Source organism: Camelus bactrianus, chromosome 8 (assembly GCF_048773025.1).
Source record: "Camelus bactrianus isolate YW-2024 breed Bactrian camel chromosome 8, ASM4877302v1, whole genome shotgun sequence".
Classification (NCBI taxonomy): domain Eukaryota; kingdom Metazoa; phylum Chordata; class Mammalia; order Artiodactyla; family Camelidae; genus Camelus; species Camelus bactrianus.
Genome location: NC_133546.1, coordinates 20342059 through 20354116, shown reverse-complemented (window position 1 = coordinate 20354116; position 12058 = coordinate 20342059). Strand labels below are relative to the sequence as shown.

The 12058-nt window shown below is 34.5% G+C and overlaps 1 protein-coding gene across 8 annotated transcripts in view; it reads left to right on the top strand.

Moving 5' to 3' along the window:
- The window catches only part of ADGRG6 (adhesion G protein-coupled receptor G6), a 128080-nt gene that overhangs the window by 69811 nt on the left and 46211 nt on the right, over positions 1–12058 (top strand). For 6 of the 8 annotated variants that reach the window (XM_010965650.3, XM_045524484.2, XM_010965651.3 and 3 more), the window contains 3 exons: positions 2493–2561; positions 4785–4868; positions 9207–9292. In XM_010965650.3, coding sequence (XP_010963952.1) covers positions 2493–2561; positions 4785–4868; positions 9207–9292 — 239 coding nt within the window. The remainder of the gene's footprint in view (positions 1–2492; positions 2562–4784; positions 4869–9206; positions 9293–12058) is intronic. The other 2 variants (XM_074368256.1, XM_074368258.1) reach the window with 1 other exon arrangement.

Genomic DNA, 12058 nt, shown 5'->3' with positions numbered 1-12058 from the left:
GAAAACATTCAAGATTAAAGTGTAGACTGCCTTCAACGTCTGCCTCCTCAGTGTTCTTTCTCCAGAGTACACTTGTCTGAGTTTTCAATCACTAGCCCCCCACTCCCATCTCTACTTCCTTTCGTAGCCAAGCTTCCTCTTTTTGCAGTCACTTCTCAAACACTGGAAATCTAGAGTTGATCATTCCCATGCTCCTGAAGCAAATTTCTGTAGAGCTGTTACAGAAACTGCAATGCAAACTAAAGCATCTTTATCATTCTGGACCTTTCTGGTATACTTGATATGGCCATGCTCTCCATGAAACTTTGTCCACTTGGGTTCTACAAAACCATCTTCTACAAGAGCTATTTTTACCTTCTCAAATCTACAATGTTTAAAAAAAAATCTGATACTTAAATATAGCAATGTCTATGGTTCCATCAAATCTACACATCTGTAGCTTCTGTGGAGTACTTCCTGTCTAGACCTCTTACAAAAACATGCACACCTGTCCATGCACCAGATGTCACACTATGTCAGTTCCTATATCTGGACTTACTGTTTAGCCCACCCCACCTAAGTTTGCTTTCCTTCCAGTATTTACTACCTCCTTTTATGAGATGATTAGGTACCAATTTCTTAAGTTGGAAACCAGAAAAATTTATTCTCTCCATCCCTTTCTTTCTCTATTCTCCAGTTAGTCACTAAATAAATCCTATATATTCCATGTTCAGATGTCTTGTATCCATCTCTTTCTGTCCATCCTAACTGTACTCATGATATCAAACCTGAATTATTATTCTTATTCTTACTTTCTGTAACTCCTCTCTCTTAGTTAGTGATGGAGCCTCAGAAGTGATTGTTTTCAAAGTTAAACTTAGTTTTCTTACCAAGTTTCCTTTCATTTTCCCCCATTTCCTTTAAGAAAGAGTTTGAAATGTTCGCAACCATTCATAATGCATTCAGTAATTTAGTCAGTAAAGTTTGAGGACCCACCTACTATATGTGTGGGATATTCCATGTGAAGGAAGACCCAAAGTCCCAGTACTTATAGTGTTACATTCTACAAGGCCCCCCACGGTCTGTCCATTACCCACCTATCTGGTCATTCCTACCAGTTTCTACAAATGACCTACTCCAGTAATGCTGTGCCTCCTAGGTTCAGACTGTTTCACTGACCTCTTGGTATCTGTTTCAGTAATTCTGTCTTCTAGGAATAACCGTCTCTAGTCTCTTCTCCCCTGATCAGTATAGTGACCTGCCGTATTCCCAGCTCGTCTTTGTGATGGGTTTCCGATTTCTCCTTCTTGCCAAGCTGCTGGTCTCATCCTCCTTTGGCCCACTGAGTACCTATATTACTCAGAACTGTGAAGCCATCTCTCATTCATGCCTCTCTGAGCTCAGAGACATTGTCTTAAAGCATTATTCTAGCCACTGCCTCACACTCTGTAAACAGTGAGTGAATGTTTATTGAATGAACACATAAAGATCAGTGATGAGAGCTTCTCACCAGTTAACGTCACAGACCTTCTCGAGGCTGGAGGGTTGGGTCTTCCTGAGATAACGTGACTCCTTCCTTAGGCCAGGTGCCTGCTGCTGTCAAGAATGAAGAAACCGTGATTCCTGAGATGCTGCTAAACTGTTGGGATGCTTTCTGCTTATGCACATGATTAACCTAATTGGATATCTTTTGTTGGCTCTTGTACCTGCTTGGCCTTCACATACTCTTCCCATAGGAAAATTTGGAAATTGTTTAAACATTAGAATGTAGTCAATATTATAGGAATGTTCTTTAAAAATTAAATATATATGTGCGTGTGTTTGTGTGTACATATATGTATATATATATATTTGTATTTATTCTTCTTTGTTCATAGTACAATATACTTTGTGAAAAGTTTAACCCATCTTTCTCAGCCTCAGCCTGTTGGTAAAAGTCTGTTAATGGCCAGAGAGAGACTGAGTGCCGCAGAGAGAATCTACTACACCTACAAGAAAATCAGCTCAAAACTAGAGCTTGAAATAAAAAGAAACAGAGACCAACTTGAAGTCACAGAAGCATATTTCTGGAATGGCAGTGAGCATGTAGCTAGTGCCTACAAACCGAAAACATGCATCTTATGAGCATTAGTAATATCCAAACTCACTTTGGAAATTTACTTTTGATGTTTTGGTTATTTCATCTGTATGAATTTTCACCAAAGCCTTATAATTTGTTATGTGAAAAGGCTCTGAAGTTTCAAGGGGCCATAGCACTTCTTTTCCTTTCCTATGTGGATGGGGCCACTAAATTGAGTTAAAAGATTTTGAGGGAAATTACAACAGCGTGATTTTACACTTGTGGAAATTAAGACCCAAAGGTCTTAAGAGACTTTCTTGGTGTTGGAGTTATTACTGGTGGACTCTTCTAGGGCTGCTCCCGTTACACCAGCCAAATGACTCATGATTCTTTTTTCTGGATAGTATCATTAAATCATAAGTCAAATGTGTATAATCCCTCTGTGTTGGTTAAGGTTCCTACCTGATCCCGCTCCCGGCAGCAGAACTAGCCAACTGCGCAGACTTGGGGACCCTCTGCCAAGGTAGGGAGTTCACATCGTCCTCTGGAGTCTGTTTCCTTCTTACTGTTTTGGATAATGTAGTTGTCGTTTTGAATTTTGTCTTAATTTTCACTTGAGAAGCTAGAAACCAGCAAAGCAGAAGAATTTCTGGATGTGCTTTAGTTGTGTGGGTGCAGTGTGGAGACAGAATGCATTCACACACTGGATGACCACATTTCCATAAAGCACTGAGTTTTTAAAATGTGAATGATTATATGCTATTAGCAAGTGTTGATTTCACTTTTTCCCTCCATTTCGTCTCAAGAATATTGGGAAGGTCCAGTATAAATATAGCCATATAATATTTTGAAAAAGTATTCATGTCTAAAAAAACAAGGGGAAAAATTAAGTTGACTATTCAGTTAAGTTTAAGACAAGACCATGAAGCAATTTATGATGTGCAATGTAACTTAAATATTAAGATAAAAATAGTTGTACTAAGCTAATATGAATGTAATTTTATTAATTTTCATAGTGCATAATGAGTAGACTGTGGTCAATATTCTAATTATATATTACAGACTGAGTAGTTGCATGCTAAGTAATCCATAAAGTCTCATAAATTTGAAGTAATAATATAGTTTGCTTTAATTTATCATTGCTGCTTCTAATTACCCATGACCCATTTTCATCCATTTATTCTATTAAAAACTTCTTTTTGAAGTACCATGTTCTGTATGCCACATTAAGAATCATGACCATGGCCTTTTGTAAAGCTGGATCTCTTTTTAAGAAGATCATAGACTGTAAGTGACAGGGGTTAGAAGTTAGACTAAATGAATAGAATCCTAAGCTCTCATCTGCAGTTCCAGTGTGGGAGCAGAGTAGGCGGGGAGAGGGCGGGTAACTCATTATCTTTGTTTCTTTTCGGAGACACTATTTCTTGATATTATTATTGATGAATACCCTATGAAAATAACATTCTTAAGTAGTTTATTCTCATGAACTCAGGGTAGTTTTTAAAACAGTTATATGAAATAGAAAAAGCCTTAATTTTACTTAGTTCAAGGTGTGAAGATTTTTTAAAATTTTTACTTTATTTTTTTCTTTTAATCTGAGATATCAGTAGGACTGATTCTTTGGGTCAAAGGATTAGACACCCAGCTTTTTTCCCCCCTATGTCCTAAATGACCAAAAGGCATCTTCATAATCATTGATGTATTTTACATTAAATAAATATAACTGCTCATGGTTTAAAAACATAAGACTTCAAAAAGAATCCCTATTCCTAAGTGTTATATATTACTTTGAAATGGAAAATTATTTCAGTTAAGAATAACACATTTTGAATCAAGGAATTCAATATTTTCTAAAGAGCCTTTGGAAGATAATTCTTTTCATAAGCACTGAAATGTTTTAAATGTAGGTAGTTTTTTTTTTCCTAACAGAGAGATATGTAGCAAATGGTTATTGTACATAGAAATGCACGTCTTACACAAAGGTACTCCTAAGATAAACTAAAGAAAAATTACATGTATAGTTATTTTACTACTTATACTGTTCCTCCAGAATCCCCTTAGAAAGACAGCATCAAAGCATTACATAAGGGCTTAATTTTTGAGAGATTAGCAGTATCAGAAGCATAGCTATGACATGGTGCTTTGAAAAGTCCCTCCTGTGAGGCTTGCCCTTATGAAAGTCATTTTATTCATCAGTGCTTAGTAAAAGTCTTGGGATCTTTAAATGATTGACTTTATCTGTACATTCCATTCTCTTTTGTTCTTCTTTACCTTTGTCTTCTCAAGGAGAAATACATTTTATTTTGCTAATCTCAGTGTGTCAGAAAGACTGACTTAGTTTAGATTATCTCAAGCTGATAGGTGCTGTACAGAATTCCTTCTCTAACTTTTCTTTTTACGATGTAGGAGACTGAGTTTTAGAAGGCTTTAGTCACTCGCTGTGTGGTTATCAGCCTATTAATGGCAGACCTAGGTCTAGAACCTAAGTGTTCTTTCTCTGTTTCCTTTGTGCCAGGGCCAGACTCTTATGCAATATGGCACCAAAGGCCATGGGAAGATTCTTAATGTGCTTAGAAAGCATTGCTTCATTGTATGCATTATAACCTTGGGATCTGTTGTGTTTAGTGGCAAGAAATGGTTTCTATTCCTCCTCTAAGTATTTTCATGCATTAATTATAGATTGCTCATCCATATTAACTTTCATGTGCTCCTTGCAAAGTCATATCTTTCTCATCTTTATTACCAGCTACTGTAAGCTCTCCTAGTGCCACACCACCCACTGTCACCACTAACATGCCTGTTACTAATAGAACCGATAAACAAAGGAATGGTAAGAAATCATTGCCTTTTATATTTGTAGTACGTCTGACTTGATGAAAAATTGTGTTCTGAGGGTGGAAATATCTAATGTTCCAGCAAAGTTTCTGTTGTTAAAATCAATTGGTGCATTTGTACATTTGCAAGATTAATAAAATAAATACCACTTGACTGCCTTGAGTGCCCCATTCTAATGACCAAGGGGATGAGTATATCTCCAGAATCACTCTTCTTCACTTTTAGCTAAAATTTCTTTCAAAGAAAGCTTTAAGAGAAAGGCGTTAATTGAAAGGAATTAATTTGCATTATCCTAGAGATCTGAGAAGAAGAATGTCCAGGGCATCCGGTCAGCTTATGCTCCAAAAGCAGCTAGTTTTTAAAGAATTTGATCATCTCAAAAAACTAAATAATTTTAGTAATTTAACTTCTCACTAAAGCCAACTTTGTGTTCAAACAATTGTGACATTTAAATTATTTTTATATGCTAATACTTTGCTTTCTGTTTTTATTTGTTGAAGAATAATGGTTAGAATGGGACCGTATATCAACTAAATCATAAATCAGTTTGACTGACAGAACTTCAAGTAACTGCCAGCACCGCTTATGTTTTCTCTATATGTACACTTCTATTTATATTATTTATAATTTGCAAATATAGCAGGTACATAAGATCAGAATTGAACAGGGAAAATGCCAGGTGAATTGAGTTATTATTTAATCTGCTACTTACATTGACTACGTACATAGTCTTTTGGTAATTCAGAGTAAGTGACTTCAGTTTTGTCTAAAAAAGAGAAATTCCAATCAGGTGACCACACCATACTCTCAAATATGGGGTATTAGAAACAAAGGAATTTTCTCAACCCCAATCATTTAACTTGCAAGGCCAAGACATCTGTAATGTATCACCAGGGACCAAAACCCAGAGAAAAGAAACCCACATAGCTCATTTTTCCTTTTGGCTTTAGGGGTTACATCAACTTCCTCTGTAAGGACATTTAAATTGAAAGTATGGAATATTTTACATGAAACGTAGATATAAATTTCATTAGGGTTATAAAGACATCGATTCAGGAAAGTGTTTATGGTTATTCTGGTACTTACACCAAGGAGATTTATGATGGAGCAAAAATTCCAGCAACCTCCGAGAAGGCAAAAGCAGCTGAAATTTCCAGTGCATATTTCACATGGACTCCAGCCAGTAGATGGGAATATTATAATTCTAACTAAGTATTTCACTCTTTGTATGAACATACAAAGAGCCTCTGTGGCATTCTCCCTCCAGGACTGGCACATCCTCTGCTGCCCAAGAACGTTTATGTGATGCCTCAGAGCCCTTGACTTGGTGGAGTGGAGCTGTGTCCACTCAATCATGTCATTTCTGACATTCTTGAAGAGAGCCTTGTTTAGTCCATCTCTCTCTGCGTCAGAACCTTCACTGGAGTTTCAACAAAGCAAGCAAATGTTAGAATCAGTTAAAATGGTCTGACATGACCACTTAAAAGGAAAAAAAAAAAACCTCAGATAAGCTTTGATAAAAATGTAGTTCTCCTCTTAAAAATATTTTTAAAATATTTGCAAGTCATCATGTAGTAGAAATGTTTTTAAAATTATGTACTCAAATTTATCTGCCATCTGAACAATTTTGCCACATCCTTGAACCACCTCTGCTATTTATTTAATAGTTTTTTTTCCCTAAATTGACTCATTTTTTACATAAACATTTATGTTTATATGGGAATATTAACACCACCGGTGTAAAATGAAACCAGTACTACTTATTTGAAAATAAAAGTGAAAAGTGAAAATAAATATAATGAAAACAATGCTATTGAATTCTCTCTATATCCTGTTACCTTCCCACATCTCTGCACCTGAAGCCTACATTATCTTTTTTAAAAGGGAGGGTAACAAAGGATTAGAAACACGCTATAATTAAGATTTTTTCCTTTGGTGCACTCAAATTTGAAATAATTGAAAAGAGAATTACTTGTTTACCTTGTGAATAAATGGGATTTAATGTCATGTCCTAGAATATCTAAGATCATTCACATACTGTCAACAATTTCAAATATACTTTTCTTATTCCTTGGGAAACTGATGTGGTAACCATTCTCAGGCCTACAATCTGGTATATTAGAGAACCCTGTTTTGTTCAGTGTAAGAAAGATAGACGCAGCCATCAAATCTGTTATCTACCTTATCCAGTCCTTTAAAACTCTGGACTATCAAAGAGACTTACTGAGTTCATCAGTAATGATGTGCTGGTGTTTGTTTGCCAGTCAGATAGATTTTTTTCAGCATATCAATAAAATTTTGCCTTCCTGGCTTTTGTGAAATGTCCCTGTTTCCTTGTGTAAAGTTCTCTTTGTTGTTTTTCAAATTGGAGTTTTATCTAATACCTCCGATTGTGTACTAAGAAAATGTTTGTCTTTTAATCTACTTTTCATGAACAGATATTTTAGTATATGGGAATAATCTAGGTATTCCTACAAATAACCTTTGTGCCTTTTCCATTACATTCCCAAGAAATGCTCTTAGACTAGTTAACATTTCCATTCCAAATCCTATTTTCCACTCTTAAGGCATCACAGTGGTGCTGCTGAATATGAAACTTCTCTGAGGTCAGCACAAGTAATCCAAGTAAGGAGGTAACTTTGTTAGTCCTTACTGTTGTTCTCAAAAACCTAACTTAAATGTTTGAATGCATCCATAAAATTTCAGAAGTGTGAGTGATTAAAAATACTGATTTTTAGTATTTTGCAGTATTCTCCTGAGAGGGAACGAATACTACTTTTAACACAGCACATGCTTTAGGTCTCCACCTAGTGGTAGCTTGTCAGTTACTTGACCGGCACCTGCGAACTTTCAGGGAATAGCCCTCAGATCCTGATGTCAGTCTAGAATCTTGGACTTCTGCAACTTGAATTAACTCTCAGTCATTCAGAATGTCTGTGACTTGATAGGATGAGATCTATGTTTGATATGATGAGATTTACAGTGGAAAAAGCTTTCTCTCTTTTTTTTTTTTTTTGATTTGAATTATTATTTAATTATATTCCTGTAATTGTTTTTCATTCAGAATATTTTTAAAGGAACATAAAATCAAAATCATTAAAATACATGAAGAGTTTTAGAGGCTGGAATAACATAGTGTGCATAAATTAAACTAAATATCCTTGAATTTGTACCAACCTTTTATACTTATAATTACATGTGGGAGTGGTGATTTTTTTTTCTATTTTTTAGCATGAGTTTCTGACCCTTATAGTGGAAAAACATTCCTTTAGGAGTGTGACTGGAATTTGCATTTTGGTAGATTTGGGAGTTCCCAGAGGCATACTTTTGTACTTTAATCTACTACCTGCCCCAAATCTTCATTAAATCCATTCCCCATTGTTATTTAGTTACATATTTCTACATTTTCTATGCATATTTTATTTAAGACCAAACTTAAGCATGAAGAAAGATGACTGACAATAATGCAGAATCAATTTTTTTTCTCTTCTCTCTATAACCTACCATACTTTAAGAGTCTTTTTCTCATTAGCTACTTTTACTGAGGTGTCCTGTAACACAGCTAGAGAGATTTAGCAAACGCTGGCTGGTCAGTTTGATTTTCATTTAAAATATGTATGTGTGTATTTCTACGGCAGACTACTTTAAAGGTTGTGCCCTCTCCCCTCCAAAAAACAGAACCTCTTTCTGACATGGGGTTTTCTCTTAAAAGCAAGGGAGTCCAGTTAAAATTCCACCTGAAAATATATTCTTTCTTTTCTCCCCCTTTACTTTCATACAAATGACTACATTTATGGAATTTTATTTAAATATCTGGTGAAATCCAACCCAATAACTTAGTAGAAGTAAATGTTTTAGTGAGGAGGGGAAGGAGGAAAGAGAGCAAGGGGCCTGGGCCATAAATATGTGATGCCTGGTTTTTTCCAAATTAAGTTCTGCCCATCACCTTACCCAGGTTTTCACATCCCAAACTATCATTCTTCACAATGTATGAAAAAAGGATAATCTTTTGCTACAAGAAATAAAATTGTACATGAAATAAATCACCACTTTTTGGACAGTAGATCGAAATCTATAGAACTAAAAAATACGAAGAAACATGCAGGTGATAATTTAGGAGCCATGGATTATCTGTAAGAGTGAACTCAATGGTAAATATTTCTAAAAAGTTGCAATGGTCAATGAGAATGAAGCTAAAATATCTTAGAAATTTTTTGTACCTATGTAGAAGGTGTTACTTTAAAATTGTATAAAATTATGTCACTGTAAATGTAAGTTAAGTGCATGACTGTAAAATACAATTAATGGACTAAATCCTATTTCCAATGGACAGATGGAATCGTTTATAGGATTTCCATAGTGATTCAAAACATCCTTCGTCACCCTGAGGTAAAAGTACAGAGCAAGGTGGCAGAGTGGGTAAGTGAACTGTAAAATTTCTTCTTTGGCTTTAAACCTTTAATCTCTGGAAATCTGGAAAAGACTCTACTGTCTAATGGAATCCACAGATCGTACTGAAATGTAGATAGTGTTCATTATAAGTATAAAAATAGATATATAAGTGAGATATTGTACTTTTCACAGAAGGAGAGGTTCATGGAATAAAGGACAAGAAATTGAGCCAAATGGACTATTATGTCAAGTAGTAAAAGTGTCACACAAATGGAATAGTATTTTGGGAAGGATCTTTATTGCTATATCCATACATTTTCAGCACTGTTTTAAAAAATATATTTCTTTCTTTCTTTTTTAATACACTCTTTTTGTGGGGGGTGGAAGGGGTAATTAGGTTTATTTGTTTATTTTTTAATGGAGTTACTGGGGATTGAACCCAGGACCCCATGCATGCTAGGCATGTACTCTACCACTGAGCTATACCCTCCCCCTAAAAATATATTTCATTTTTTAAAATTTAATTGAGTGCTTGATTCAAAACCCAAAAAGTACAAAAAGATGTATCATGAATATTTTCCACCCATCCCTGACACCCATCTCTCTGGAGACCCATCTATCTGCTTGGAAGTCACTGTTAGTTTTTCAAGAATTTGTTTGTGCATATACAATAAAATAAGACTGTACATTATTATTTTTTTCATTTTTACATTAAAAGTAGTATATTTTACACACCATTCTACACTGTACTTATTTTTGTTATTTCCAGATTTGCAACATCAGTGCAAAGTGATCTCCCTTATCTTTTTTTTGGTTTTTTTTTTTCTTACTTATCTTTTTTTTTTAACCCAGTGCACAGTGTTCTATTATGTAGCTCTCTAGTCATTTATTTAACAAGTTTTCTATTGTTGGATGTTTAGGTTATAATTTATTTAACCAGTATTCTTTTGGTGAAAATTTTGGTAATACCCAATTTTAAAAACAGACTTAGCATTTTATTTTCTTAAATTTCTTACAAATACAATTTAAGGAATTTTTTTCATTTTCTTCTTCTCTTTATAACACTATCAAAAATGGAATTTTCCATAGGTTTCTATTCTTTCTATTATTTTATAGCATGTTGTGGGACATTGTGCTATCTTTTATATATAGTGTTATTACAGTTCAGGCAATTTTTGTGAAAAAAGTCATTTGGATATACATTCTGAAGTAAGAAAAAATGTCCTTGGTATGGTGACAAAAGAAAGTTGAGCCATGCACTGAGAAGTAGTGGTGACAATACTTTAAAATACATATTTGAATAATGATGGGAAGACATAGTCTTATTTTTAAAGACAATACCTTTTACAACAAGTTGACCACAGGAAGCAAAAGTATGTAATTAATAGAGCTGTTACAGAGTTGGGGGTGGGGGGAGTAAAATTCTCTAATAGAAACCAAAGAAAAATGCTACTATTGGAATAACACATTAACTTCAGTAATCAGTTCAAACACTAGGAGATGCATTTAATTTCTAAATTGAAAGAGGGATTTACTGAATGAGTATAATCTTGCATCCCAGTTTTTGCCCAGCATTGTTCTTTCTACATTTTTAAAGTCAGAATATCTTCAAAAGATAAAATTCTTTATTTTCATTCTCAAATGAACTACTTCTAATGTTATTAATTCTGTAAATTAGCATTCACTAGAGAGTCTGTGCTTTGAGCAAGGTATAATTCTACATTTATATTTATTTTATGCATGGTTTTCAACATAACATCATTCTCATCTGAAGCTAAACTTTAATGGACACCTTTCCCTTAAGCTGTAAGATACCAAAGCACATGTTTGATAACAGAGAAATGTAAGTGGTGTCCCTGATTCATATTATTACTATTTACAATTTAAAAATAATTTAATGCTTCTTGCCAGAATTTCTTAGAATTTGCATTTAATTTTAAAAATACATACAAAGAAAGCTAAATGTGTGTATGAAACAAGACCTAAAAAACTCGTTGGAGGTGATTATATAAATAAGAGAATTTCGTGTCAATAAAGAAATCATGTTTTTTGATTGTATTGTACAATGCACTGTGGAAAGTTTTTATTTACATTGAAGGGAATTCATTGCTTCATTAAAAAAGTCTGGAGCTGAGACCCATAAGGATTGTCAAGTGATCACATAATAATTATAAATAACACAGTTCCCCATAATGTTGAACTTACTTTTGTTTGTTTTTTTAAGTTCTATTTTGTTAATTTATAATTTTTCTTACTACTAATATTCTTATGGGATGATAATTACTAGAGAAACATGTGTTATTACACTTCAGTGCATAATATTCCAAGAATATGGAAGGTGTGTATTGTGCTGATCTTTTCTATGCACCTTTTACAACTAATTTCTTAGCGTTATGGCTAATTTGAAGGCCCATTACAGGCAAAGTAATAACATGGGCTAGAGAGGAAAGTATCGTGTTTCCAGATGGACTTGGGTTCCCATCTGGGATCTGCTACTTCTCAGCTGCAGCCTGGGCCAAGCTATTTCATCACTGTGAAGCTCAGATTCTTCACGCAATGGGTGCAGGGACATTGCGGATAATACCTATCTCGTTAGTTGTTGTAAGAATGAAAGAGAAAACATTTGTTAAGTTCTTGGCATAAAGCAATCCAGCAACTGTTATCTGTACCTTTCTTTTACTCCTCTAGCTCTTTGGAATTTTCCCAGGGTCTTATTCCAATAACAGTTTATGGGAGAGAAGAAGCTGGATTCAATTTTTTTTTTAAGTGTTACTCAAACACCCTTTTCCATTG